At 40.4% G+C, this 24,753-nt stretch overlaps 2 protein-coding genes across 3 annotated transcripts; both read left to right on the forward strand.

Moving 5' to 3' along the window:
* Positions 1-1,775: 1,775 nt before the first annotated feature.
* Positions 1,776-4,736, forward strand: LOC120433067 (protein NLRC3-like). The gene is made up of 3 exons (XM_039598591.1): positions 1,776-2,741; positions 3,183-3,229; positions 3,461-4,736. The coding sequence occupies exons 1-3, from the start codon at positions 1,840-1,842 to the stop codon at positions 4,000-4,002; spliced, it is 1,491 nt and encodes a 496-aa protein (XP_039454525.1). The 5' UTR covers positions 1,776-1,839; the 3' UTR covers positions 4,003-4,736.
* A 2,856-nt stretch (positions 4,737-7,592) lies between these two features.
* On the forward strand, positions 7,593-24,666 carry LOC116330559 (NLR family CARD domain-containing protein 3-like). Of its 2 annotated transcripts, XM_039599092.1 has the most exons (15): positions 7,593-7,704; positions 13,104-13,206; positions 13,317-13,448; positions 13,930-14,040; positions 15,279-15,410; positions 16,104-16,217; positions 16,921-16,972; positions 17,913-18,138; positions 18,333-20,130; positions 20,228-20,401; positions 20,492-20,665; positions 20,799-20,972; positions 21,086-21,259; positions 22,632-22,678; positions 22,786-24,666. In XM_039599092.1, exons 2-15 carry the CDS (start codon positions 13,118-13,120, stop codon positions 23,310-23,312), a joined length of 3,924 nt encoding a protein of 1,307 aa, XP_039455026.1. In that variant the 5' UTR covers positions 7,593-7,704; positions 13,104-13,117; the 3' UTR covers positions 23,313-24,666. The 2 variants fall into 2 exon arrangements, with proteins under 2 accessions (XP_039455026.1, XP_031608769.2); XM_031752909.2 differs by lacking the exon at positions 15,279-15,410.
* The last annotated feature ends 87 nt before the right edge of the window (positions 24,667-24,753 follow it).

A 24,753-nucleotide genomic window follows, 5' to 3' on the forward strand; every position in this document is an offset into this window, starting at 1 on the left:
CTCTATATTTATTTGCTATGATTTGCTATTTGTCAAAGTAACATTGCTGCACTGACTATCCCGGGTTTTTTTGTGTAAGCATTCTGTTGCCAGCAAAACAAACATTCTGCAAATTAAGGCAAATACTCAGTTACATGTTTCTTTATATTTTATTATGTATATTAGCATTTCCTGATTTTAAAGAGCTGATGATGTCAGACATGACATCAGCAGGTGGAACCAAGAGTCTGAAGGGATTTTTTGAATCTTTTTTTTTTTTTTTGTAAATAGAGCTAGTTGTGTAAATGTGCTAATCAGAAGTGTGAGGAGGTTTTTGTCATTTTTAGTCATCTGTGTAGAGTTTTAGGTCCCTCAGCTCAAGTGAGTGGTACTTGCTGGACTAATTGAAGGGAAATTGATGGCCCTCTATATAGTCAGTCTCTGCCAGATTCAGATGAAGGAGGGCAGGTGAGCTGTGTTATCGCATTCATGTACTTTTGAGTTTTGTTAATTAAGTTACTTAAGTTAATTAAGTTTCACGTATGATGGAATTCACTGTAAATAAATTGCTCACCTCTGGGAACTTGAAATGTCTGCTGAGTCTGCTTTCCTACCACCTTCCTTGACGTTCGAGTCTGACTACTTCACACTCAGATGTCAGGATTCACTTGATGACAGAAGATTCACTGAAGGTAGTGAGAGTGTGTGAAAGGCGCTCTGTGGTGGATAACACTTCAGAGAGTTGAGAAATAAACCTGTTGAAATGATTTATCTTTTTGTTGTCTACAGGCTGCCCACTCGTTGTCTGTCAACTTAATCCTAGTGATTTTTTTAATTCCACTCCACACGTTCCTTACATTTTTCGGATCATGTTTTGCCTCCATAGAACTGCCTGGATAGTAATCATAGCTTTTGTATGTTTCTTTAGGAACCCATGCTGCAGAGTGCCAACGTACACTCAAAGTTCATCTACAGAAAAACATCCAGTGTGTGTTTGAGGGGATCACTAAAGCAGGAAACCCAAATTTTTTTAATCAGATCTACACAGAGCTCTACATCACAGAGGGAGGGACTGCAGAGGTCAATAATGAACATGAGGCCAGACAGATTGAAAGAGCATCCAGGAAACCAGACAGATCAGAAATAACAATCAGACAAGAAGACATCTTTAAAGCATCACCTGTTAAAGATATACCAATCAGAACAGTGCTGACAAAGGGAGTGGCTGGCATTGGGAAAACAGTCCTAACACAGAAGTTCACTCTGGACTGGGCTGAAGACAAAGCCAACCAGGACATCCAGTTCATGTTTCCATTCACTTTCAGAGAGCTGAATGTGCTGAAAGAGAAAAAGTTCAGCTTGGTGGAACTTGTTCAACATTTCTTTCCTGAAACCAAAGAAGCAGGAATCTGCAGCTTTGAAGACTTCCAGGTTGTGTTCATCTTTGATGGTCTGGATGAGTGTCGACTTCCTCTGGACTTCCACAAAACTACAATCCTGACTGATGTTACAGAGTCCACCTCAGTGGATGTGCTGGTGATAAACCTCATCAGGGGGAAACTGCTTCCTTCTGCTTGCATCTGGATAACCACACGACCTGTAGCAGCCAGTCAGATCCCTCCTGAGTGTGTTCACATGGAAACAGAGCTCAGAGGATTCACTGACCCACAGAAGGAGGAGTACTTTAAGAAGAGATTCAGAGATGAAGAAAAATCCAGCAGGATCATCTCCCACATCAAGACATCTCGAAGCCTCCACATCATGTGCCACATCCCAGTCTTCTGCTGGATCACTGCTACAGTTCTGGAGGATGTGCTGAAAACCAGAGAGGGAGGACCGCTGCCCAAGACCCTGACTGAGATGTACATCCACTTCCTGGTGGTTCAGTCCAAAGTGAAGAAGGTCAAGTATGATGGAGGAACTAAGACAAATCAACCCTGGAGTCTAGAGAGCAGGAAGCTGATCAAGTCTCTGGGAAAACTGGCTTTTGATCAGCTGCAGAAAGGAAACCTGATCTTCTATGAATCAGACCTGACAGAATGTGGCATCGATATCAGAGCAGCCTCAGTGTACTCAGGAGTGTTCACACAGATCTTTAAAGAGGAGAGAGGGCTGTACCAGGACAAGGTGTTCTGCTTCATCCATCTGAGTGTTCAGGAGTTTCTGGCTGCTCTTCATGTCCATCTGACCTTCATCAACTCTGGAGTTGATCTGTTAGAAGAAGAACAAACATCATCTCTGCTGTCTAAAGTAAGACCCAAATCTAAACTCAAACATCTCCAGAGTGCTGTGGACAAGGCCCTAAAGAGTCCAAATGGACACCTGGACTTGTTCCTGCGCTTCCTCCTGGGTCTTTCACTGCAGACCAGTCAGAGTCTCTTACAAGGCCTGCTGACACAGACAGGAAGTTGCTCCGAGACCAATCAGGAAACAGTCCAGTACATCAAGAAGAAACTCCGCAAGAAACTGCCTGCAGGGAAATGTATTAATCTGTTCCACTGTCTCAATGAGCTGAATGATCGTTCTCTAGTGGAGGAGATCCAGCAGTCCCTGATTTCAGGAAGTCTCTCCAAAGATGAACTGTCTCCCTCTCAGTGGTCAGCTCTGGTCTTCATCTTACTGTCATCAGAAGATCAGGATGTGTATGACCAAAAGAAATACTCTGCTACTGAGGAGGCTCTTCTGAGGCTGCTGCCAGTGGTGAAAACTAATAAATCTCAGCACGTTGATAGAAGTCTGGAGCATCCGAAACAACCAAAGAGGTAGAAAATAGAAATATAAATGAACACTTTTAAATATACTCTAAACAAATTGCTATTTTCATCAATGATACAGTGTGATAACATATTATGCTAATTCTTTTTGTTAGCAAGTGACTCATGAAAACATTGCACTGGAATGCATTTTCAAAGTTTATTTTTTGGCTTTCACATTTTATAGGCTGAAACTATTGAGACCAACATTTTAGGCACTTTTTTTTAAAATCAAAGTCAGATTCTTTTGCACTTCTTAGATTCTTGAAACACTTCTGTCATTTACAATTTGACATCACCAACAATAGTAACTTGTTCGCCCCCATCAGTAAAATAGCAATTTGATCTAAAACAGTGTGTCATATGAGGAAATTTGTGAATTCTTTGCATACATGACTAATGTATTCTGCTTGATAATTTGTATGTGGCTGTCACTATACTTCTCTACAGAGTGGACCAGAGCACAGAGCAGGTGTTAAGGTTTGCACTGCAAAAATGTAAGTTTGCACTTTTTATTCATCTCTTATTAAACTGAAATGCCTCAATCACATAAGATGAGGAGCTGATCAGATAATTCAGCTTATTCTCAAAGGTTTTCATTCTGCTGGCACTCTGAAGGGGCACCAATTGTGGAACTGATCTTCTGTTTGTGCTTGACTGTGCAAGAATTCAGATCTATAAACTACTGTTGTAATTTCTTTGCTATTATGTTGTATTTTCTCTGTTAGACTTCTGCGAACTGGAACTGGACCCAAACACAGCGCACAGAAACCTCAAACTGTCTGACAACAACAGGAGGGTGACACATGTGAGAGCAGTGCAGCCATATCCTGATCATCCAGACAGATTTGAGTATTGGAATCAGCTTCTCTGCAAACATGAGCTTACAGGTCGCTGTTACTGGGAGATTGAGTGGAGAGGAGTGGTTGACATCGCAGTGACGTACGGACAAATCCGAAGGAGAGGAGACGGCGATGACTGCAAGCTTGGATCCAACGATCAGTCTTGGAGTCTGAACTGTTGTGAAGATGGTTACCGTGCTTGTCACAACAACTTTAGGAAGGACGTAGATTTGGCCCTACCCTCCTCCTCCTCTGTCTCTAACAGAGTAGCAGTGTATGTGGACTGTCCTGCAGGCACTCTGTCCTTCTACAGAGTCTCCTCTGACAAACTCGTCCACCTCCACACCTTCAACACCACATTCACCGAACCTCTTTATCCTGGTTTTGAAGTGTGGTATGGGTCTTCAGTGTCTCTGTGTTCTGTGTAGGAGGGAACGTTTCCACATATGTGGAAAAATGTTCCAACTGTTGGCTGACTGCAGCTGCTTAGACAAGCTAAGAAGAGAACCATGTAGAGATATTTGTCTGTTCAAATGTTATTTTCAAGTGTAGAAATGTTTTTAATGTATGAAATTATCAACATAGAAAATCAGTGAAATTTGATGTCATGTCAATGTGTGTGTGTGTGTGTGTGTGTGTGTATGCTGATAATAATGTATATGTTCATAAATGATAAAGTGTCATCACGTGGCCCGGGCATTAAAGACGGTCAAACTGTTATTTTTTCTGTTGGCAGAATAACCACTCATAGTAATCGAAGTCACGTGTCATACATGCCTTACAGTCTCTTATCACATGAAATTATGGTACTGCAGTATCGGCAGCACATTGTTTTTCATAGTATTCTCCTCCCACAGAGATATTGGTGTAACTATAACAGGTTATAACAGGTTCTTCCAGAAATGTTTTTAAAGGATTTCTGATCATCTGAAGTCAAATGATGGCTGGATGTCTGAGCATTTCCTTTTTTTCCATTAAATTTTATATAAAATGTTTATTATAATTAGTATTTTTGAAAGCATATCTGAAACTGTTGTCAGAATGTGTCTGTCCTCTGTCTTATGTACTGTCTGTCATACATAGTTATTGGTAAAGCCACTGTGTACAGTATGTATATGCAAATTTACTTCAGTTTTACTAAATGCTGAGATGTGTTTAAATACTGAGTGTCTTTGAGATTTTATTTCTGTTATGAAATGATTTAGGATTCAGTACGGTCAAGGTCAGAGGTCAGGTTTTGTAAAAATCTAGTGAGTGTGATAACTCACAAAGTCACCTTCCTTCTTGAGGGGTGGTTGTGGCCTAGGAGGTGGAGCAGGTCATGTAGTAATCAGACGTTTGGTAGTTGGCTGCAAATATCCTTGGGCAACATACTAACCCCAAGTTGCTCTCGGAGTGAAAGAATGAGATTGCGGATATAGGAAGCTTTCTCCGAAGAGTGGCTGGCCCTTAGAGATGAGGTGAGGAGTTCAGTCAGGATAGAGCTGCTACTCCTCTACGCTGAAAGGAGTCAGTTGAGTTGGTTTACACATCTGACCAGATCTCTCCTGGTTCATATTGCTTCTTCACTGGACTATAGTAATTCACCGTTAAAAATGATCCATATAGAGAGGGCATATTTCTCTTCATCCTGCTCCTCACATCCAAGGTTATACATTATTACCCTGACAGAGCACTTTGCTCCGCAGCTTCTTTGTTGTGACTTTAGTCTTATTGTTTTGAACCACTAACTGTACAGTTTCTTGATGCTGTGAACAGTTTCTCTCTGAGTTAAAGAATGGTGTTTCCTGTTTATGAGCTACAGACACTAACTTCTTTTTTAAAAATCCTGCGACTTTACCTTGTGTGACTTTTATGTATATCCTGTTCCTCTAAGTCAGGGGTCAGCAACCTTTAACATCCAAAGAGCCACTTGGACCTGGTTTCCACGCAAAAGAAAACACTGGGAGCCGCAAATACTTTTTGACATCTAAAATGAAGATAACACTGTATATATTGTTTTTTACCTTTATGCTTTCTGTGAACAACTAAGGTGTGTTGCTTATGAAATCCATGAAGTGCTACAGAGAAAATTACATTTTATTTATGTAATTAACACATTTTGAACTCTTAAAGAAATATAACAAAAATGAAATAAACTCAGTTGAAGGTCTCTTAAATGAATTTAAAAGCTGAACTTAAATGATCCATGTAACAAAAAAAAACTGTTGTGAGCCGCCACCCTTATATCGCCTTTGGGCTTTTGGAACGTAGCGGAGCCTTGATCTGAATTTTCAAAAATAATTGGAAAAAAATCACTATGCTACAAAAAAAATGAAAAATAAATATCTGCAAAATTCTGCATAAATATTTATTTTACCTGGTTAATGTGTGTGGCAGGGCGTGGTCTGCAGTGCTGCTGCAGGGGAGTCGGACGCACCTGAGCGGCACCCGCAATCACCCCTCGCCGCCTTAAAGTCTGTTCTCTTTCTGCTGTTGTGTTGTTGTGAGCTGAAAAGCTACAGCCGGCTATATACGTACAGCAACCGTGTGTGAAAAGTGGTCAATAAAGAGATGCTGAAAAGCATGTTCATGGAAACATCGTCGGGTCTGCCGTGATGTGTTTACAATGGGACTTCTGCTCCTGAACCTCTGCGCACAGCGTCTGCAAATCGGGGCTGTACGAAGTCACTTTCATCTTTACGCAGGACTGTAAGCTGTCATCTGTGAGGCGTGAGTGGTGTTTGTTTTTAACATAGTTCACGGTGGAGAACAGCTGCTGACATAATGTGGATCCAAAGATCCATAATTGGCCTACCTGGGGTTGAAAGTCTCAATAAATGCACGGCGTTTCAAGGGTATACCAAGCTTCATGCGAGTGTGACGCTTATTTTGAACGACGAAAAATAATAAAATATAATTTTATTTTTATATTTCAACATCACAATAATCTTCCAATTTAGAACTAAACACAAATAAAATACACTTCAGCTAAATACTTCTAATTTATTTTCCCAAACCACCCGGAGCCGCACTATAAGGACTAAAGAGCCGCATGCGGCTCCGGAGCTGCAGGTTGCCGACCCCTGGGCTAGGGTTTACTGGGCTTGGTGATGAAAGGCCAAACTGAGAAGTTTGGACTCTAAACTTCTGAGGATGTGACCATGTCCTCTGATCCAGTAATCACAGACAAAGAGGAGAAACCAGGGAGAATGAGCAGCTTCTTTTCTCCAGATGTTTCCTTCACACATGAAGCTGGAAAGTGTCTGGAAGTTGATCTGAGGTGAGTTCAGCAGGTGAGAATCCCACCAGAGAAATCTGTAAATGTGTGAATAGGATCACTTTGGACACACTGGGCTGAATCACTAACTGTACAGGACAGATGGTTGTCATTGCTGATTTCTCTGTGAGTTAAAGAATGACTTTCTAGTGTTTCCAATTTATGTTACAGAAAGTTGCTTCTTTAAAGTCTCTCACAGAAGAAAATCTGACTGAACTGAGCAGAAATACTAAGGGACACACTTTGGGGACAGTGGGAAGGAAAACCTCCCTGCCCCGAGGTTCTGCAGGACGAGCACAGAGATGATTCCACTGTCAGAGGCCATAAGAAGATCATTAATGAGCATTAAGATCATTAAATCACAAAAATCTTCCTCACACAAACAAACACAGCACCTGAACTTCAATCCAACCTTGATCTCTGACCTTGCAGTGCTTTTCATTTGACTTGCATTACCTGAAGAACTGCTACTATTGCCCCTAGAAGTAAAAGGAATCCCACAGTTTAGCTGTTTAACAGCTGTTCAAACCAATCTTTATTGGTACAAATGTGTTTTAAAAAACAGGTTGAAGGAAAAGACTGAAGGTCCGTGGCAGAGATCTCAGGCTGTCCAACATATCCAACATACAGTACTGTATGTGATCCACACTACAGCTCCTCCATCCTGTCTCTACTGATCTTCTACAGGTTAAACTGGTTTTGACGTCACACTAAAGTTAACTTATGATCATGTGGCAGTGTCATCAGATCAGACGTTCACAGACACCAGGACTGACAAACGAGGTGAATGAGCAGCTGCTTCTCTCCAGATGTTTCCTCCACACAGAAAGCTGGGAAGTGTCTGGAAGCTGATCTGAAGTGAAATCAGCGGGTAAGAATCCCACCTGAGAAATCTGTAAATGTGCGAACAGGATCAGTCTGATCACAGTGAGCTGGATCACTGGCTGTACAGGAGAGATGTCTCTTCATGCTGATTGGCTGTTTGCTGCTTTGGGGTATAAATTTTGTAAAGATTTTCTCTCTGAGCTAAAACACAATAACTTTCCAGTGATTTTCATGTGTTCTTGTTGTGATTAGCAGGTAATGTGAATAACAGTTTGATTGTAATCTGATCCTGAGTCTGGAGGGAAAAATGTAGAGAATGTGTGAACTGGTTGAACGGCCCACATAAGCTTGGCTGAGGTTCATTTTCAGTTCACAAGGTGTGGATTAAACCCACAGCAGGAAGTCGGTCTAAACTCAGCAGAAATTCTGAGACATTTTTAAATCAGTCACTCTGGGTGGAAGCCTGAAGCTCTGGGACACCAAAGTGAAATAATATACTAGTTGCATCATAATATAAAGTTATTATTATTATTATTATTATTATTATTATTATTATTATTATTATTATTATTATTATTATTATTATTAGTAGTAGTAGTAGTAGTAGTAGTATTTCATAGTGATTCACTAGCTGTATGCATTTGATCCATAACATCCTATTAGGTGTCACACACACTGAGTGGATTTTGCCACAGTTTATACAGGTTATAATGTCACTTTAATTTTTTTTGGCTTTGAAGTTCCAACATATAGGTTTTCAACAGCAGTCTCAGTTTCTCTCAGAGTGAAAACAGTAATCCAAGACGCTTTCTCCAGTTACACAGTAAAAATCTGAAGCCATGAGATGAGATGTCAGCTGATGTTGTCATTCAATTCAATTCAATTCACTTTTATTTATATAGCGCCAAATCAACGCGCTTTATATTGTAAGGTAGACCTTACAATAATACATACAGAGAAAAACCCAACAATCAAATGACCTCCTATGAGCAAGCACTTTGGCGACAGTGGGAAGGAAAAATTCCCTTTTAACAGGAAGAAACCTTCAGCAGAACCAGGATCAGGGAGAGGCGGGGCCATCTACTGCAACCGGTTGGGGTGAGAGAAGAAAGACAGGATAGAAGACATGTTGTGGAAGAGAGACAGAGATTAATAATACATACAATTCAATGCAGAGAGGTCTATTAACACATAGTGAGTAGGGTGACTGTTTTCTTTTTTAGTATAGGGCTGCTTTAATTTTTATGTATTATGTGTTTTATTTATTTTTATTATTTTATTTTATTATTTATTTATTTTTGCTGTTTTCTGTTATTCTGCTGTTTTTAACCAATTTTCTGTGCAGCACTTTGGTCCTCTGGTCGGCATTTTAAAGTGCTTTATAAATAAAATTGGATTGGATTGGATTGAAAAGGAAAACCATCATGCATCATGGGAATCCCCCAGCAGCCTATGCCTATTGCAGCATAACTAAGGGAAGATTCAGGGTCACCTGGCCCAGCCATAACTATATGCTTTAGGAAAAAAGAAAGTTTTAAGCCTAATCTTAAAAGTAGAGATAGTGTCTGTCTCCCAGATCCAAACTGGAAACTGATTCCACAGAAGAGGGGCCTGAAAACTGAAGGCTCTGCCTCCCATTCTACTTTTAAATACTCTAGGAACAACAAGTAAGCCTGCAGTGCGAGAGTGAAGTGGTCTAATTGAGGTGATATGGTACTATAAGGTCATTAAGATAAGATGGGGCCTGATTATTTAAGACCTTGTATGTAAGGAGCAGGATTTTGAATTCAATTCTGGATTTAACAGGGAGCCAATGAAGTATAGGAGAAATATGCTCTCTCTTTCTAGTCCCTGTCAGTACTCTTGCTGCAGCATTTTGAATCAACTGAAGGCTTTTCAGGGAGTTTTTAGGACTTCCTGATAATAATGAATTACAGCAGTCCCGCCTAGAAATAATAACTGCATGAACTGGTTTTTCAGCATCACTCTGAGACAGGATATTTCTAATTTTAGAGATGTTGCGTAAATGGAAGAAAGCAGTCTTACATATTTGTTTAACATGTGCATTGAAGGATATATCCTGGTCAAAAATGACTCCAAGGTTCCTCACAGTGTTACTGGAGGCCAAGGTAATGCCATCCGGAGTAAGAATCTGGTTAGATACCATATTTCTAAGATTTTCAGGGCCGAGTACAATGACCTCAGTTTTATCTGAATTAAGAAGCAGAAAGTTAGCGGCCATCCAGGTCTTTATGTCTTCAAGAAATTCCTGCAGTTTAACTAATTGGTGTGTGTTACCTGGCTTCATGAAAATGTATACTATGTCTTCTGATGATACTGCCTAAGGCGGGGGTCGGCAACCTGCGGCTCTTTAGTCCTTATACTGCGGCTCCGGGTGGTTTGGGAAAATAAATTAGAAGTATTTAGCTGAAGTGTATTTTATTTGTGTTTAGTTCTTTATTAACTTGTAGTTTTAAATTGGAAGATTATTGTGATGTAGAAATATAAAAATAAAATTATATTTTATTATTTTTCGTCGTTCAAAATAAGCGTCATGCATTTATTGAGACTTTCAACCCCAGGTAGGCCAATTATGGATCTTTGGATCCACATTATGTCAGCAGCTGTTCTCCACCGTGAACTATGTTAAAAACAAACACCACTCACGCCTCACAGATGACAGCTTACAGTCCTGCGTAAAGATGAAAGTGACTTCAGCAGCCCGATTTGCAGGCGCTGTGCGCAGAGGTTCAGGAGCAGAAGTCCCATTGTAAACACATCACGGCAGACCCGACGATGTTTCCATGAACATGCTTTTCAGCATCTCTTTATTGACCACTTTTCACACACGGTTGCTGTACGTATATAGCCGGCTGTAGCTTTTCAGCTCACAACAACACAACAGCAGAAAGAGAACAGACTTTAAGGCGGCGAGGGGTGATTGCGGGTGCCGCTCAGGTGCGTCTGATTCCCCTGCAGCGGCACTGCAGACCACGCCCTGCCACACACATTAACCAGGTAAAATAAATATTTATGCAGAATTTTGCAGATATTTATTTTTCATTTTTTTTGTAGCATAGTGATTTTTTTCCAATTATTTTTTAAAATTCGGGTCAAGGCTCCGCTACGTTCCAAAAGCCCAAAAGCGATATAAGGGTGGCGGCTCACAACAGTTTTTCTTTGTTACATGGATCATTTAAGTTCAGCTTTTAAATTCATTTAAGAGACCTTCAACTGAGTGTATTTCATTTTTGTTATATTTCTTTAAGAGTTCAAAATGTGTTAATTACATAAATAAAATGTAATTTTCTCTGTAGCACTTCATGGATTTCATAAGCAACACACTTTAGTTGTTCACAGAAAGCATAAAGTTAAAAAAACAATATATACAGTGTTATCTTCATTTTAGATGTCAAAAAGTATTTGCGGCTCGCAGTGTTTTCTTTTGCGTGGAAAAACGATGGCTCTTTGGATGTTAAAGTGTGCCCTAAGGGAAGCATGTATAATGTAAACAGAATTGGTCCTAGCATTGAACCGTGGAACACCATAATGCTGTGATTAGCTCTGACTGAAACTCTTCAAATAAGCCATTACTCTGCAGATGATCTATTAGCTGTTTGACAACTACTCTTTCAGGAATTTTTGATATGAAAGGAAGGTTGGAGATTGGCCTATAATTAGCTAAGACGGCTGGGTCTAGAGATTGCTTTTTAAGTACTTTTAAGCACAGTTTAACTACAGCCAGCTTGAAGGCCTGTGGTACATAGCCGATTATGGGGTGTAAAAGACATGTTGATGGTTTGGAGGAAGTAATTATTGAAGTTAATTCAGAAAGATCAATTGGAGAAAAAGAGTCTAAATGAATATCAATGGTACTAAAAGTAGTTGTAGATAATATTACATCTGTGAGATGATTATGAGTAATTTTTTCTCTAATGATTCAAATTTTATTTGTGAAGAAGTTCAAGAATTCATTACTAGTTAACGCTAAAGGAATAGTTGGCTCAGTGCTCTGACATTTTGTCAGCCTGGCTACAGTGCTGAAGAGAAACCCGGGGTTGTTCTTATTTTCTTCAATCAGTGACAAATAGTAAGATGTTCTAGCTTTACGGAGGGCTTTCTATTTCTCCAGGATAAATGATGATCTTCTAAATTTGTGACACGCCATTTCCTCTCCAGCTTACGAGTTATCTGCTTTAGGTTACGTGTTTAAGAATTATACCAGGGAGACAGGTACTTCGGATTTGAGGCCTTATTTTTCACAGGAGCTACAGTATCCAGTGTCATACGTGGCAAGAAGGTAAAATTATTAACAAGATAATCGACCTCTGTTGGAGTAGCGTTCAGGTAGCTGCTCTGCTCTATGTTGGTACAGGGCATTGAAGATGATAACAGTGGGTGGATTATATTCTTAAACTTAGTTACAGCACTTTCAGAAAGACATCTACTTTGATAAAGTCTACTCTCCACTGCTGTGTTATCAATTCTTGTAAATGTAAATGTTATCAGGAAATGATCAGACAGCAGAGGGTTTTCAGGAAACACTGTTAAATGTTCAGTTTCTATGCCATATGTTAAAACAAGATCTAGAGTGTGATTAAAGTGGTGGGTGGGTTCTTTTACATTTTGAGAGAAGCCAATTGAGTCTAATAACAGATTAAATGCGATGTTGAGGCTGTCATTTTTAGCATCTACATGGAAGTTAAAATCACCCACAATAATTATTTTATCTGAACTGAGCACTAAATCAGATAAAAAGTCTGAGAAATCAGACAGAAACTTAGTGTAAGGCCCAGGTGGACGATAGATAATAACAAATAAGACTGGTTTTTGAGTTTTACAGCTGGGGTGGACAAGGTTAAGCATCACGCCTTCAAATGAATTAAAAGTCTGTCTTGGTCTTTGGTTGATTAATAGGCTGGTGTGAAAAATTGCTGCCACACCGCCCCCTCGGCCTGTGCTTTGAGATTTCTGGTAGTTAGAATTACTCGGGGGTGTTGACTCATTTAAACTAACATAATCATCCTGCTGTAACCAGGTTTCTGTAAGGCAGAGTAAATTGATTTGTTGATCAATTATTAAGTCATGTACTAACAGAGACTTGGAGGAGAGAGACCTAATATTTAATAATCCACATTTCACTGTTTTACTCTTTGGTGCAGATTTGTATACTGTATTGTTCTTTCTTTGTGATTTTTTATGTTTGTTTTTTGTCTGTTTGGGAGCTGACACAGTCTCTATGAAGATGGGTTTTGGGGGGGGGGACAGGAGGAGAGAAGCTGCAGAGAGGCATGTAAGACTGCAACTCTGCTTCCTAGTCCCAACTCTGGATAGTCATATTTTGGAGGGTTTAATAAATTTGTCCATAATTGTCCAGCCTGTCTCAGCTTTTCTCACGAATGTTTCTTTCACTGTTAACTATTAGTTTGCTGTTTCTGTGTGAAGGTGTGGGCTTTGCTATGGATCAGTGTGAGCAAAGAGAGGAGGGAGTCCCTCCCCCTGCATCCACTCTGTGTAGGGAACGTGAGAGCAAGACCAAAGCTCAGAGGTGAGAGGACCGTCTCTGACTACCAGGACTCTTCTCCATGTCACAGCTCAGCACTCGCATCACTGCTCCATCATTATTCACACTCAAAGCTCTGTTTGTGTTTGTGTTAGACCAAAGCTGTGGCTCAAATCACACTCTGCTGGACCTGAACATGAACCCAGCTCTGTGTCTGTAAAGAGTGACAGTTCCTACCAAGAACTGATTAATTATAAAGAACACTGGTCTTCAAAGAGTTCTAAAAGGTACTGTAAGTTTTTGTTTTCATGTATATGTTTCAGAAGACAGTGAGTCAGGGTGCTACACCAACATGAGGTTGGATTAAACAGTTAAAGAGACACATTTTACACTGACAATTTTACACTGACGGAGTGGAACTTCAGTGTTCTGAATAAAGATATTACAACAGTCACCTCAGGCCTTTAATACTGTAATCTAGACCCAACAATCATAATCTCCTTTGAGAAAGTAGAGATAGTGTCTGTCTTCTCAATCCAAACTGGAAGCTGGTTCCACAGAAGAGGGGCCTGAAAGCATCATGAACACAGAAATTGCATACTGATTTTTTCCCAGTAAACCTCACTGGCTTCCTGTTTTTCACTACTGCTCTTTGTCTCCACATTACACTGCTGTAACCTCTGTGAATCCAAACTGATCAGAGATGCTCATGTCTGACCGATGAGGCAGTGATGTCATCAATCAAATCTGTGTGTGTGTTTTATGTAGAAGAAAAAAGCTGTGGTACAAATCATACTCTGCTGGATCTAAACCTGAACCCATGTCAGCAAGCAACAAACATCATATTAGACCGAAAAAGAAGCCCTTATTTAAAAAACAGTAAGTAAGTTTATTATACAAAAATAATTAATCAATTATTATTCAAAAGTTAGCATGTTATGACCAGAGCAATGTGTGTAAAATGATAGCATGTCCCATATAAAGCCAATGAGTTAAATAAAGCACAGCTCCACTCTTTGCACTGCTAACCACTTTGCTTTGAAGTTAATTAGTCTAAGTTAAATTGCTGCTGCAGATTTTAGAGCTAAACATGTCAAAATTACATGTCTCAGTTCCCTTTGAACCAATTACTGTTCTACTCCTGCAGCCTTAACACTTGTTAGGGGTAAAAAATAGAAATAAAAAAAAAACGTCTTTGAAAAGTACATGTTTAAAATAATGAAGTTAAAAAATCTTCATGCCTAAAGATGGATAAAAATACTTAAGAAAAAAATCCTGATTGAGGTTAACATAATTCATGCAAGAAAGGGTTAACGTTCCCCTTTCTTGCAAGACACAGTGATGAGATTTAATAAACTTCAATAAAGCAGGAAAGTAGCAGACATCTCTGAGGTGATGTAGAACAAACTACAGAAGTGAGAATTTGGAAAGTTAATAACAATCAGTGTGGGGTCAGTGGGGTAGATCAGAGAGTGTGGAGAAGTGGAGGTGTGCTCCAGAGAGAAAAGGAATGTCAGTAGATATGGAGACAGAAACTATTATAAAGAAGGGACGAGTCCGAGTTCAGATTTTCAGAAAGATTAGAGATGAGTTTGGACATGTGCAGAGCAGAGACAGAGGATGTGAATATGTAGCTGCCAGGCAGGAGGAGAAGAGGAGCTCATCATCATTTAAAAACACAACACGTCTTCCACCTGTGCTCTTAAAGCACTTTAACTCTGTGGTTTATAGCATCAGTTAACAAGCGGAAGCCTGACTGTAGCTCTATGCCATCAACTTCTTCTCTCACAGCCTGTTAAATTTCAAGTTCTTTTACTGATTAGTACTGATTTGCATGTTGTGCACAGCCAATGCGGCACAGTAGCCCCAAGCTTTAGGTGATGAGATGGGAACAAAGTAAATGTGGGGCAGAGATTACAATGGTGAAGTTAATAATGTTTCTAATTCTCCTCCTTCAACAAATAATTCAATATTCATAAAGTTTGATACAGTTTGTATTGTTCTGAGTCTTCTCATTTTTCTGCATTCACTTCTTTCACAGCAATATCTGCTAAACATTTACCTAACTTAAAACTGAGTGTGTGTGTGTGTGTGTCCGTGTGTGTGTTGTGTTTAAGCAAAAAGACACAGAGTAGCTTGGACTCTGCTGTAACAGAACCTGGACCTGAATCAAGCTGCGAGTCCGCGAAAAGTGAACAGACGAAAGACAGATGCAGCAAATTTCAGAGCTGGCCTTTGTCTAAAAACTAGTAAGCTCCACTGTGTGCGCGTGGGTGTGTGTCTGCCTGTGTGTGGGTATGTGTGCGTGTGTCTGCCTGTGTGTGTGTATGTGCGTGCATTTGCATGTGTGTGTTTGAGTTTCTTGTGCCCACTGGTTTTGTTTCATTATGCTGTTGCAAAAAATGTGTTATACTAAAATAAAATGAATATTCACACATTTTGAGAACAAAGGCCTCATAAGTGGAGTTCATGACGGTCAGATAATCCACAAAAAGCTAATATCTGTCTGCAAACCCTCTTCTTGGCTACACCAAGTAATTCTGTCCATAAAACCAGAAGTAAAGAACAGCCTAGGTGGAGGTCATCCCTCACCAGTAATGTGTTTTTACACTAAGTACAATTATTTGTGCGACTGCAGATTATAAGAAAGAGCTGGGACAAACATAGTGACATGCGATAGCGTCATATAAAAGTATAGAGAGTAAAGGAGAAGATTGAGTGTTCAGTGCATCATTGGAGATCCTTCCTAAGGAATCCTTCGGTGTGCCTCCTTGTACTGAAATCATTTGACCCACGTGGTACCAGTTTTTTTTGGTTTGTTTGCATGTTTTTACTTTTTGCCTCCACACTAAGTTTTTACCTTACATACCCTACTTTTTTTCAGTGGATGTTTTATGCTGAATTTTTCAGTGGAGTGAGTTACACCTGTGTACTTCTAACAGTGTCCTTCAGGAAAGTCCAGACTCTCTTGTACCCAGCTGTGCGTCCATAAAGACTTTGGGGTCAATTGAAAGTCACATATCTTTCCAAGATGGACCCCAGTCTGTTGATAACAGGTAAGAATATAAGAATTTCATTTTGCTTCCTCCTTGAAAAAATCACATCCAACATGTAGATAAGTAAGTTCCCCAAAGTTGATTTTGATTATCTGGATGTAGTGTTTTCAGTGGGAGAAATGTTTCGTCACTCATCCAAGTGACTTCTTCAGTCTCAGCTGACTGCAGGTTTCCCCAACCTTATAAACAGTACATTTGCACAGTGACTGAAACCAGCCCACTAAATGAACAATGGGCTGTGAGGTCAGTTCCTTGATGATTAATATGAAAATTGTCATGACCATTGATCATCAACCACTGATCAAAGCCCATTGATTAAAAACCACTGATCATGGATCAAAGACCACTGATCAATGGCCATGAGTACCATTCACAGAGAGTTGGGGAATGGCTGCAATCACAGCATTGTAAGATGGTGAAAGATGTACCCTTAGGCCCCCTCCTTGATTCAGAGATGGTCTGGAGATATGTACTATTTATAAGATTGGGGAAACCTGCAGTCAGCTGAGAGTGAAGAAGTCATTTGGATGAGTGACGAAACATTTCTCCCACTGCAAACACTACATCCAGATGGACAGAATCGACCTTTTGGGATCACACCCAACAATGAGAACAGTATTTACTTTGTTTCCACCAGAATTTATTATAGAAAGGAACCCCTTAAACAAACTGTACTTATACTAAAGTTAAATGTGTTTTGCAGTGTTGACCAGCAAGTCCTGCACCATCAAACACATCTGGACTACGTATTTATGGTGAGTGGAAGTCCAAAACCCCAGTTCCAAACCGTGACTTCCCTCCCTGACAATAGACGCACTCCGCTCCCAACTCCTGGTGGCACACAAACAAACACAGCTCAGCAGAATAATCCACTATAGCAAGGTCTTTAACACACATTAGTCAACGGCTGTACTTAATGGGTTTGACGTTTAAGAATCCCACGCCAACTGGAGCTCAGCCACCCTCTTAAATTCAGTGCTCCTGACAACGGTAATCAGCTGGCCACGGATAACGAGCAGCAGGTGTGGCTGCCTCCTGCACAGGAATACTTCCGGGGTCGCAATCCCTCCAGCAACCCAAAACATCCGGGAGCGCGGACGTAAATAACATACACATGAACACACACACAAACACACACAGACGGAGTAACAGGAGAGAGATAACAGAACACAACAAATACATGAGCCTTGGGCCCATAGACCCAGGCCATGACAAATGGGTTACATTGTTTAGTTATGCTTATAAATAATTTATTTGATTTTATTTTTATTATAACTTCAGCAGTTCATTGTGGTGGTAGCACTGTTGCCTCACAGCAAGAAGGTCCTGAGGTCAATTCCACCATCTGGCCAGCGGCTTTCTGTGTGAAGTTTTCCCTGTGTTTGTCTCTGGGTGCTCTGGCTTTCTCCCACAGTTCAAAGACATGCAGTTGTTGGGGTTAGGTTAATTTGATTCTAAATTGCCAATAGGTGTGAATGTTATCTGTCTCTCTGAGTTAGCCCTGGATCAAGGTGCACACTGCCTCTCACCTCATGGAATCAGCTCCAGCTCCTCTGTGACTCAGATAAGCGGAAGAGGGAGGATGAATGGAGGCAATGAATAAATTCTGGCACATTAACTGTAGTCTATTATTACAAAGGTGTACATTTCTCCTCAGTTTCAACTGAAGTTAAACAACATTTTTCTGGGTTCCAGATGTTGGAGGAAAACATTTTCAGTTTTGTGAAGAATGAGCTGAAAAAGATCCAGAACATTCTGAGTCCAGGTTACCCCCAAAATGCAGAGAATCTGAGGGAAGATGAGGGGGTGTTGGAATCTGATGAGGAGGAGAGGAAGAGTACCAGAGAGTCATTTCTGAGAATTACAGTGGATTTCCTGAAGCAAATGAAGCAGCAAGAGTTGGCTGACCGTCTGCAGCGCAGTAAGAGAATTTGATTGATATTTCAAACTCTGTTTGTATATATTCTACACATCTCCATCACATCTATGAAGTTTTCTGGCAGAAGCAGTTGATTTGCAACTGATGGGTTGAATAGATTTAATGGACTGTGTTTTTTAAAAAAAAGTTTACAATTTATTTAGCTTTATTAACTTGTCATTGTTTTTATTTTGTAGGAACCCATGCTGCAGAGTGCCAGCGTCAAGTTAAGACTAAACTAAAGAACAGGTTCCAGTGTGTTTTTGAGGGAATTGCTAAAGCAGGAAATGCAACTCTTCTGAATCAGATCTACACAGAGCTCTACATCACAGAGGGAGGGACTGCACAGGTCAATGATGAACATGAGGTCAGACAGATCGAAACAGCATCCAGGAAATCAGACAGACAAGAAACAACAATCAGACAAGAAGACATCTTTAAAGCATCACCTGTTAAAGATAAGCCAATCAGAACAGTGCTGACAAGTGGAGTGGCTGGCATTGGGAAAACAGTCCTAACACAGAAGTTCACTCTGGACTGGGCTGAAGACAAATCCAACCAGGACATCCAGTTCATGTTTCCATTCACTTTCAGAGAGCTGAATGTGCTGAAAGAGAAAAAGTTCAGCTTGGTGGAACTTGTTCAACACTTCTTTCCTGAAACCAAAGAAGAAGATAGATGTACCTTTGAAGACTTCCAGGTTTTGTTCATCTTTGATGGTCTGGATGAGTGTCGACTTCCTCTGGACTTCCACAACACTGAGACCCTGACTGATGTTACAGAGTCCATCTCACTGGATGTGCTGCTGATAAACCTCATCAGGAGGAACCTGCTTCCTTCTGCACGCATCTGGATAACCACAAGACCAGCAGCAGCCAGTCAGATCCCTCCTGACTGTGTTGACATGGTGACAGAGGTCAGAGGATTCACTGACCCACAGAAGGAGGAGTACTTTAAGAAGAGATTCAGAGATGAAGAAAAATCCAACAGGATCATCTCCCACATCAAGACATCTCGAAGCCTCCACATCATGTGCCACATCCCAGTCTTCTGTTGGATCACTGCTACAGTTCTGGAGGATGTGCTAAAAACCAGAGAGGGAGGACAGCTACCCAAGACCCTGACTGAGATGTACATCCACTTCCTGGTGGTTCAGGCCAAAGTGAATAATGTGAAGTATGAAGAAGGAGCTGAAATAGATCCACACTGGAATAAAAAGAGTCGGAAGATGATCGAGTCTCTAGGGAAAATGGCTTTTGATCAACTGCAGAAAGGAAACCTGATCTTCTATGAATCAGACCTGACAGAATGTGGCATCGATATCAGAGCAGCCTCAGTGTATTCAGGAGTGTTCACACAGATCTTTAAAGAGGAGAGAGGGCTGTACCAGGACAAGGTGTTCTGCTTCATCCATCTGAGTGTTCAGGAGTTTCTGGCTGCTCTTCATGTCCATCTGACCTTCATCAACTCTGGAGTCAACCTGCTAAGAGAACAACAAACAACATCTTTGCTGTCTAAAGTAAGACCCAAATCTAAACTCAAACATCTCCATGAGAGTGCTGTGGACAAGGCCCTAAAGAGTCCAAAAGGTCACCTGGACTTGTTCCTGCGCTTCCTTCTGGGTCTTTCACTGCAAACAAATCAGACTCTTTTACAGGGCCTACTGAGACAGACAGGAAGTAGCTCACAAACCAATCAGGAAACAGCCCAATACATCAAGAAGATCAGTGAGAATCTGTCTGCAGAGAAAAGCATTAATCTGTTCCACTGTCTCAATGAGCTGAATGATCATTCTCTAGTGGAGGAGATCCAAAAGTCCCTGAGTTCAGGACGTGTCTCCACAGAAAAATTGTCTCCTTCTCAGTGGTCAGCTCTGGTCTTCATCTTATTGTCTTCTGAAAAAGAACTTGAAGTGTTTGATCTGAAGAAATACTCTGCTTCAGAGGAGGCTCTTGTAAAGCTCCTGCCAGTCATCAAAGCTTCCAACAGAGCTCTGTAGGTGGATCTGTGAATAGGTTTAAAGAAATTGGATATTTTTTATTTTGTATGACTTAAATAAATCACTTTGTCTTCATTGGCAATTGTTCCCCAGGCTCAACAGTTGCAACCTTTCAGAGATAAGCTGTGAAACTCTATCCTCAGTTTTCAGCTCCCAGCCTTCTAGTCTCAGAGAGTTGGACCTGAGTAACAACAACCTGAAGGATCCCGGATTGAAGCTGTTATCTCATGGACTGCAGAGTCCATACTGCAAACTAGAAACACTCCGGTAAGGATACAATTAATAAATGTTTAGATTTTGACTTATTTTAAAGGTTTTTCTTTGATGTTGTGTAATTTAATCATGATTCAATCTCAGTCTGTCAGGTTGTCTGGTAACAGAAAAGGGTTGTGCTCCTTTGGCCTTAGCTCTTCGCTCCAACTCATCCCATTTGAGAAAGCTTGAGCTAAGCAACAACAATCTCAAAGATTATGGAGTACAGCAGCTATCAATGGCACTTGACAGTCCTCACTGTAAAATTGAATCTCTGAGGTCAGAATATAGCCAATTAATGTTCATTTGAAAATGTCCAAATGTTGAAATGGGTGGCCAACATCTGTTTTTTGTTGTTTTTGTTGTTTTGTTTTATTCTTTGTTTTTAACTTCATGACCTCTATTTATCCAGCTTGTCAGGTTGCCAGGTCACAAATGAAGGCTGTGCTTGTTTAGCTTCAGCTATTAGCTCCAATCATTCTCATCTACAAAATCTGGACCTGAGCAACAACAATCTGCTGGATTTAGGAGTCAAGCTGCTTTCCACTGGACTAAAGAGTCCACACTGTAAAATGGAAACTCTGAGGTCAGAATACAACTGTCTTAAATCAATTTTAATGTTCATCCGATGGTGCAAATGGCCAATAAGTGTAGGTTTTCCTTTACTTTCTGCTTGAATTTTATTTTTATTAACTCTAGTCTATCAGGTTGTCTGGTCACAGACGAAGGGTTTGCTTCTCTGGCCACAGCTCTTAGTTCTAACCCATCTCACCTGAGAGAACTGGATCTGAGTTACAATCATCCAGGACACTTAGGAGTGGAACAGCTATGGGCTGGAGTAAAGGATTCACACTGGAGACTTGATGTTCTCAGGTACAGGAATATGACAAGATCTTAAAATTTCTTTTCACAGATGAACCACATAGGTTTCCAAAGAATTAATCTACATCAAAAAAGAAGTTTATACTTTTCACATTTTTTGTGTAATATACAGTGTTGGGGAGTAACGGAATACATGTACCGCCGTTACGTATTTAGAATACAAAATATGAGTAACTGTATTCCGTTACAGTTACCGTTTAAAAAGGTGGTATTCAGAATACAGTTACTTTGTTGAAATAAATGGATTACACGGCGGTACTTTCCTGTTTCATATTGTCGCGGGTCAGGATTATTTGGGTTTGTTTGACAGCTACGTAAAGTTGTTCCAGGCGGCAGCGTTACGGTTGCCATGGTTACAGGGTGACGCGCTCTCTCTCTCTCTGCGTGTTTCCTGGGTGAGAGAGCGCTTTTTTGTTGTTGTTGTTGTGCTAAGCTAAAAGGCAGAATGTTACAGGCATGGCCCTAAAGAATGTAGCCTCATGGGCAGTGTAGTCCGTGCTGCAGGGAGAATGGACTGCCATACACGTTATGTGTCTGTGAGCGAGGGAGGGAGAGAAAGGAAGTCCGAGCTGTCACGGAGCAAAAACGGGAGCTGGAAGCATGTAAATATAATAATAACCACAGCAGCCAAGAAGAGTGCCTGACGAGCCCAGTTGTAAGTACGCTACTGAGACTCGACTGTACACCGTGTTCGTGTTTTCTTCCGAAACAATAAGTTTCGTTGAAGCAGCCTTTCAACGCCTCTCTCTGTCTCTCGCTAGCAAAGTTGACCCAGACAACAAAGTAAAGCTAGTTTTCGGCTACCAGCCCGACACGGAACCCACCGTATTAGCCAGAGATCCCTTTACTACGGTTTGGAGCCGCGGACCTTCAGTAACAGTAATAAATCACAGCAATAGTACATTCACGTAGTTGTAAACAGCACGATAATATATTAAGTAATCCAAAGTATTCAGAATACGTTACTCTCATTGAGTAACGTAACGGAATACATTACAGAATACATTTTGGGGCATGTATTCAGTATTCTGTAATGGAATACATTTTAAAAGTAACCTTCCCAACACTGGTAATATATTTCTTCTAAATACGCTGGTTAATGGTCATAATTATGTGCAACATGCATCCATAATGCATAGTATTCTTTTGTGAACTCTATTAGTGAACTATTATTCCCTAACGTCAGCTTTGTCAATAATCCATTGAAATACACTGGATTAATATCATGATACGGTTATAAGCAACACAACCAGGTTTCCAAAAAATGGAAAATGGAAACTGAGGTCAGGGTACAGCTGTCTGTTAAATCACTCTTTATGTTCATGATGGTGCTGATGGTCATCCCAACTCTTCCTTCATCCAGGGTGGAGCATGGTGGAGCACACAGGTTGAAACCTGATGTTGGGAAGTGTAAGTTTGACTGCTGAAAAAAAGCAACCTGTCAGTTTGTCTTTAAATCCTATCTTTAAATGATATTTTTGTTAGTTATTATTATGTCTCCTCTCTTTTTCCATCAGACTTCTTTGAACTTGAACTGGACACAAACTCAGTGAACAGGAAGCTCAAACTTGCTAACAACAACAGGAAGGTGATAGTGGGAGCAGAACAATCGTATCCTGATCATCCAGAGAGATTTGATACCTGCTCTCAGCTGCTGTGTAGAAATGCTCTAACTGGTCGCTGTTACTGGGAGGTCGAGTGGAGTGGGGGGGTCTTTATAGCAGTAAGTTACAGAGGAATCAGTAGAAAAGCAGATATGACCGACTGCAGGTTTGGCTGGAATGATCAGTCCTGGAGTCTGAGCTGCTCTGATGGTGGTTACTCTGTGTGGCACAATAACCAGGAAACATCCATCTCCTCCTCCCTCACCAAGAGCAGAGTAGGGGTGTATGTGGACTGTCCTGCTGGCACTCTGTCCTTCTACAGAGTCTCCTCTGACACTCTGATTCACCTCCACACCTTCAGGACCACATTCACTGAACGTCTGTATGCTGGGTTTAGACTAAGGTCATATGACTCCTCAGTGTCTCTGTGTTCTGTGTAAGAGTCTTTGGGAAATGACCGCAGCTGCATAATGTTGATGATGCATGATGGTTCACTTGGGTTTCCACTTGAATCACTCTTTGTGCTCCGTCATCTTCTGTATCGACGCTGGACGACCAGCTCAACACTGACCGCATATCTTAGATCAGAGGAAATTACCAGAAGTAGTCTTACCATCACTAACATCTAGCCATCAAAAAGAAGATGGTCATTGTAAAAGCATTCATCTTCAGGAACTAATAGTTAAAACACTAATTTTAAAATAAATCAAAAATAAAAGGCGGGCAATAGATAATAATAGATGAAATAATAGATGAAAACATACCATGAATTTACATACGACGTACCAAAAAAGCTGAGTGAATCTTGAACTACAACAAATTCTTCACCTAAACAGACACATCAGTGACATCAGTGATGTGTCTGTTTAGGTGTCTGTTTGGTTTGGTGAGGGTTAGGCATCAGAGTTACTTTTGACTGAAAAAGTTAGTAATTAAAAATCAATGATTCATCACTGACAGACACTATTCTCAGAAGGCAAAATTATTCAATACTGCTATAGCTCACATGAAATAATTCATGTGTGCACTACTACAGACTTCACAACTGACTCTAACATGACTCTGACATTGTAACATTAAAACAGTGTTAGGAGATCTATTTTTGTGAGACCAGGTTTTTTGTGCATCAGCGCAGATGTTTATTAGAGGTACCTGCTTCCGTTAGAGAAATGTGGGCCTGTTTTAAAGTCTGCCATTGTGTTTCTACACTACCCGTTGTTGTGGGAGCCTTCAGCAGCCACAGCTGAGTCCACACAGCATTGCCATAATGGCAACCATCATACAGAGGGAAGATGGATCCCATTTATCATGCTTATATTATTCACTCTCATTTTTTTTCTCTTTGCTGCAGAGATGTAACAGTGTGACATGTGTCGCTATCCAGCTTTTCTATGACTGAAGTCAAATTCATTCGTTAAAATCCAAATAAGCACTTAACACTTAAAATACATAACCAACCCAAACTGAATTATACTAACCCTGTTTAATAACCTCATGAATACAGGTCATAATTTATTTACGGTACTATTAAACATATATATCTATGTTCGTTTGGTAAGGCAAAAACATGAACTGTCAGTTATGTTGATCATTTGTTTTTGTGATAGTACGTTATTTTGAATTGTGTGATTTCTTTTCCTTTCCAAAAGGAATATTAGTGTATCCTCTTGTAAAGGAAGCATCAAAGTACAGATACCTTTGTGTTGGTCCACTCCCACTCTGTGAGTTGTCTTTATTTAAGCAATAAAGCAATAAATGCAGTTCTATATGATTTATGAATGATTTTGAAAAGTGCTTTATTGTTTGTTTGTTATGTTAATTTTACTGTTATAGACACTGTCCCTGTGTCCTCCAGGGTGTGAATCGTAAAATGTTTCAGGA

The sequence above is a fragment of the Oreochromis aureus genome, linkage group 15 (assembly GCF_013358895.1).
Source record: "Oreochromis aureus strain Israel breed Guangdong linkage group 15, ZZ_aureus, whole genome shotgun sequence".
In the NCBI taxonomy this organism is placed as follows: Eukaryota; Metazoa; Chordata; class Actinopteri; order Cichliformes; family Cichlidae; genus Oreochromis; species Oreochromis aureus.

Coding starts and splice junctions, on each gene's coding strand:
- LOC120433067 (XM_039598591.1), top strand. CDS start 1,840: ATGTACATCCACTTCCTGGTGGTTCAGTCCAAAGTGAAGAAGGTCAAG. Junction 2,742..3,182: donor CATCCGAAACAACCAAAGAG/GTAGAAAATAGA, acceptor ACTTCTCTACAG/AGTGGACCAGAGCACAGAGC. Junction 3,230..3,460: donor AAGGTTTGCACTGCAAAAAT/GTAAGTTTGCAC, acceptor TTTCTCTGTTAG/ACTTCTGCGAACTGGAACTG.
- LOC116330559 (XM_039599092.1), top strand. CDS start 13,118: ATGGATCAGTGTGAGCAAAGAGAGGAGGGAGTCCCTCCCCCTGCATCC. Junction 14,041..15,278: donor AAGCCCTTATTTAAAAAACA/GTAAGTAAGTTT, acceptor GTTGTGTTTAAG/CAAAAAGACACAGAGTAGCT. Junction 15,411..16,103: donor TGGCCTTTGTCTAAAAACTA/GTAAGCTCCACT, acceptor TACTTCTAACAG/TGTCCTTCAGGAAAGTCCAG.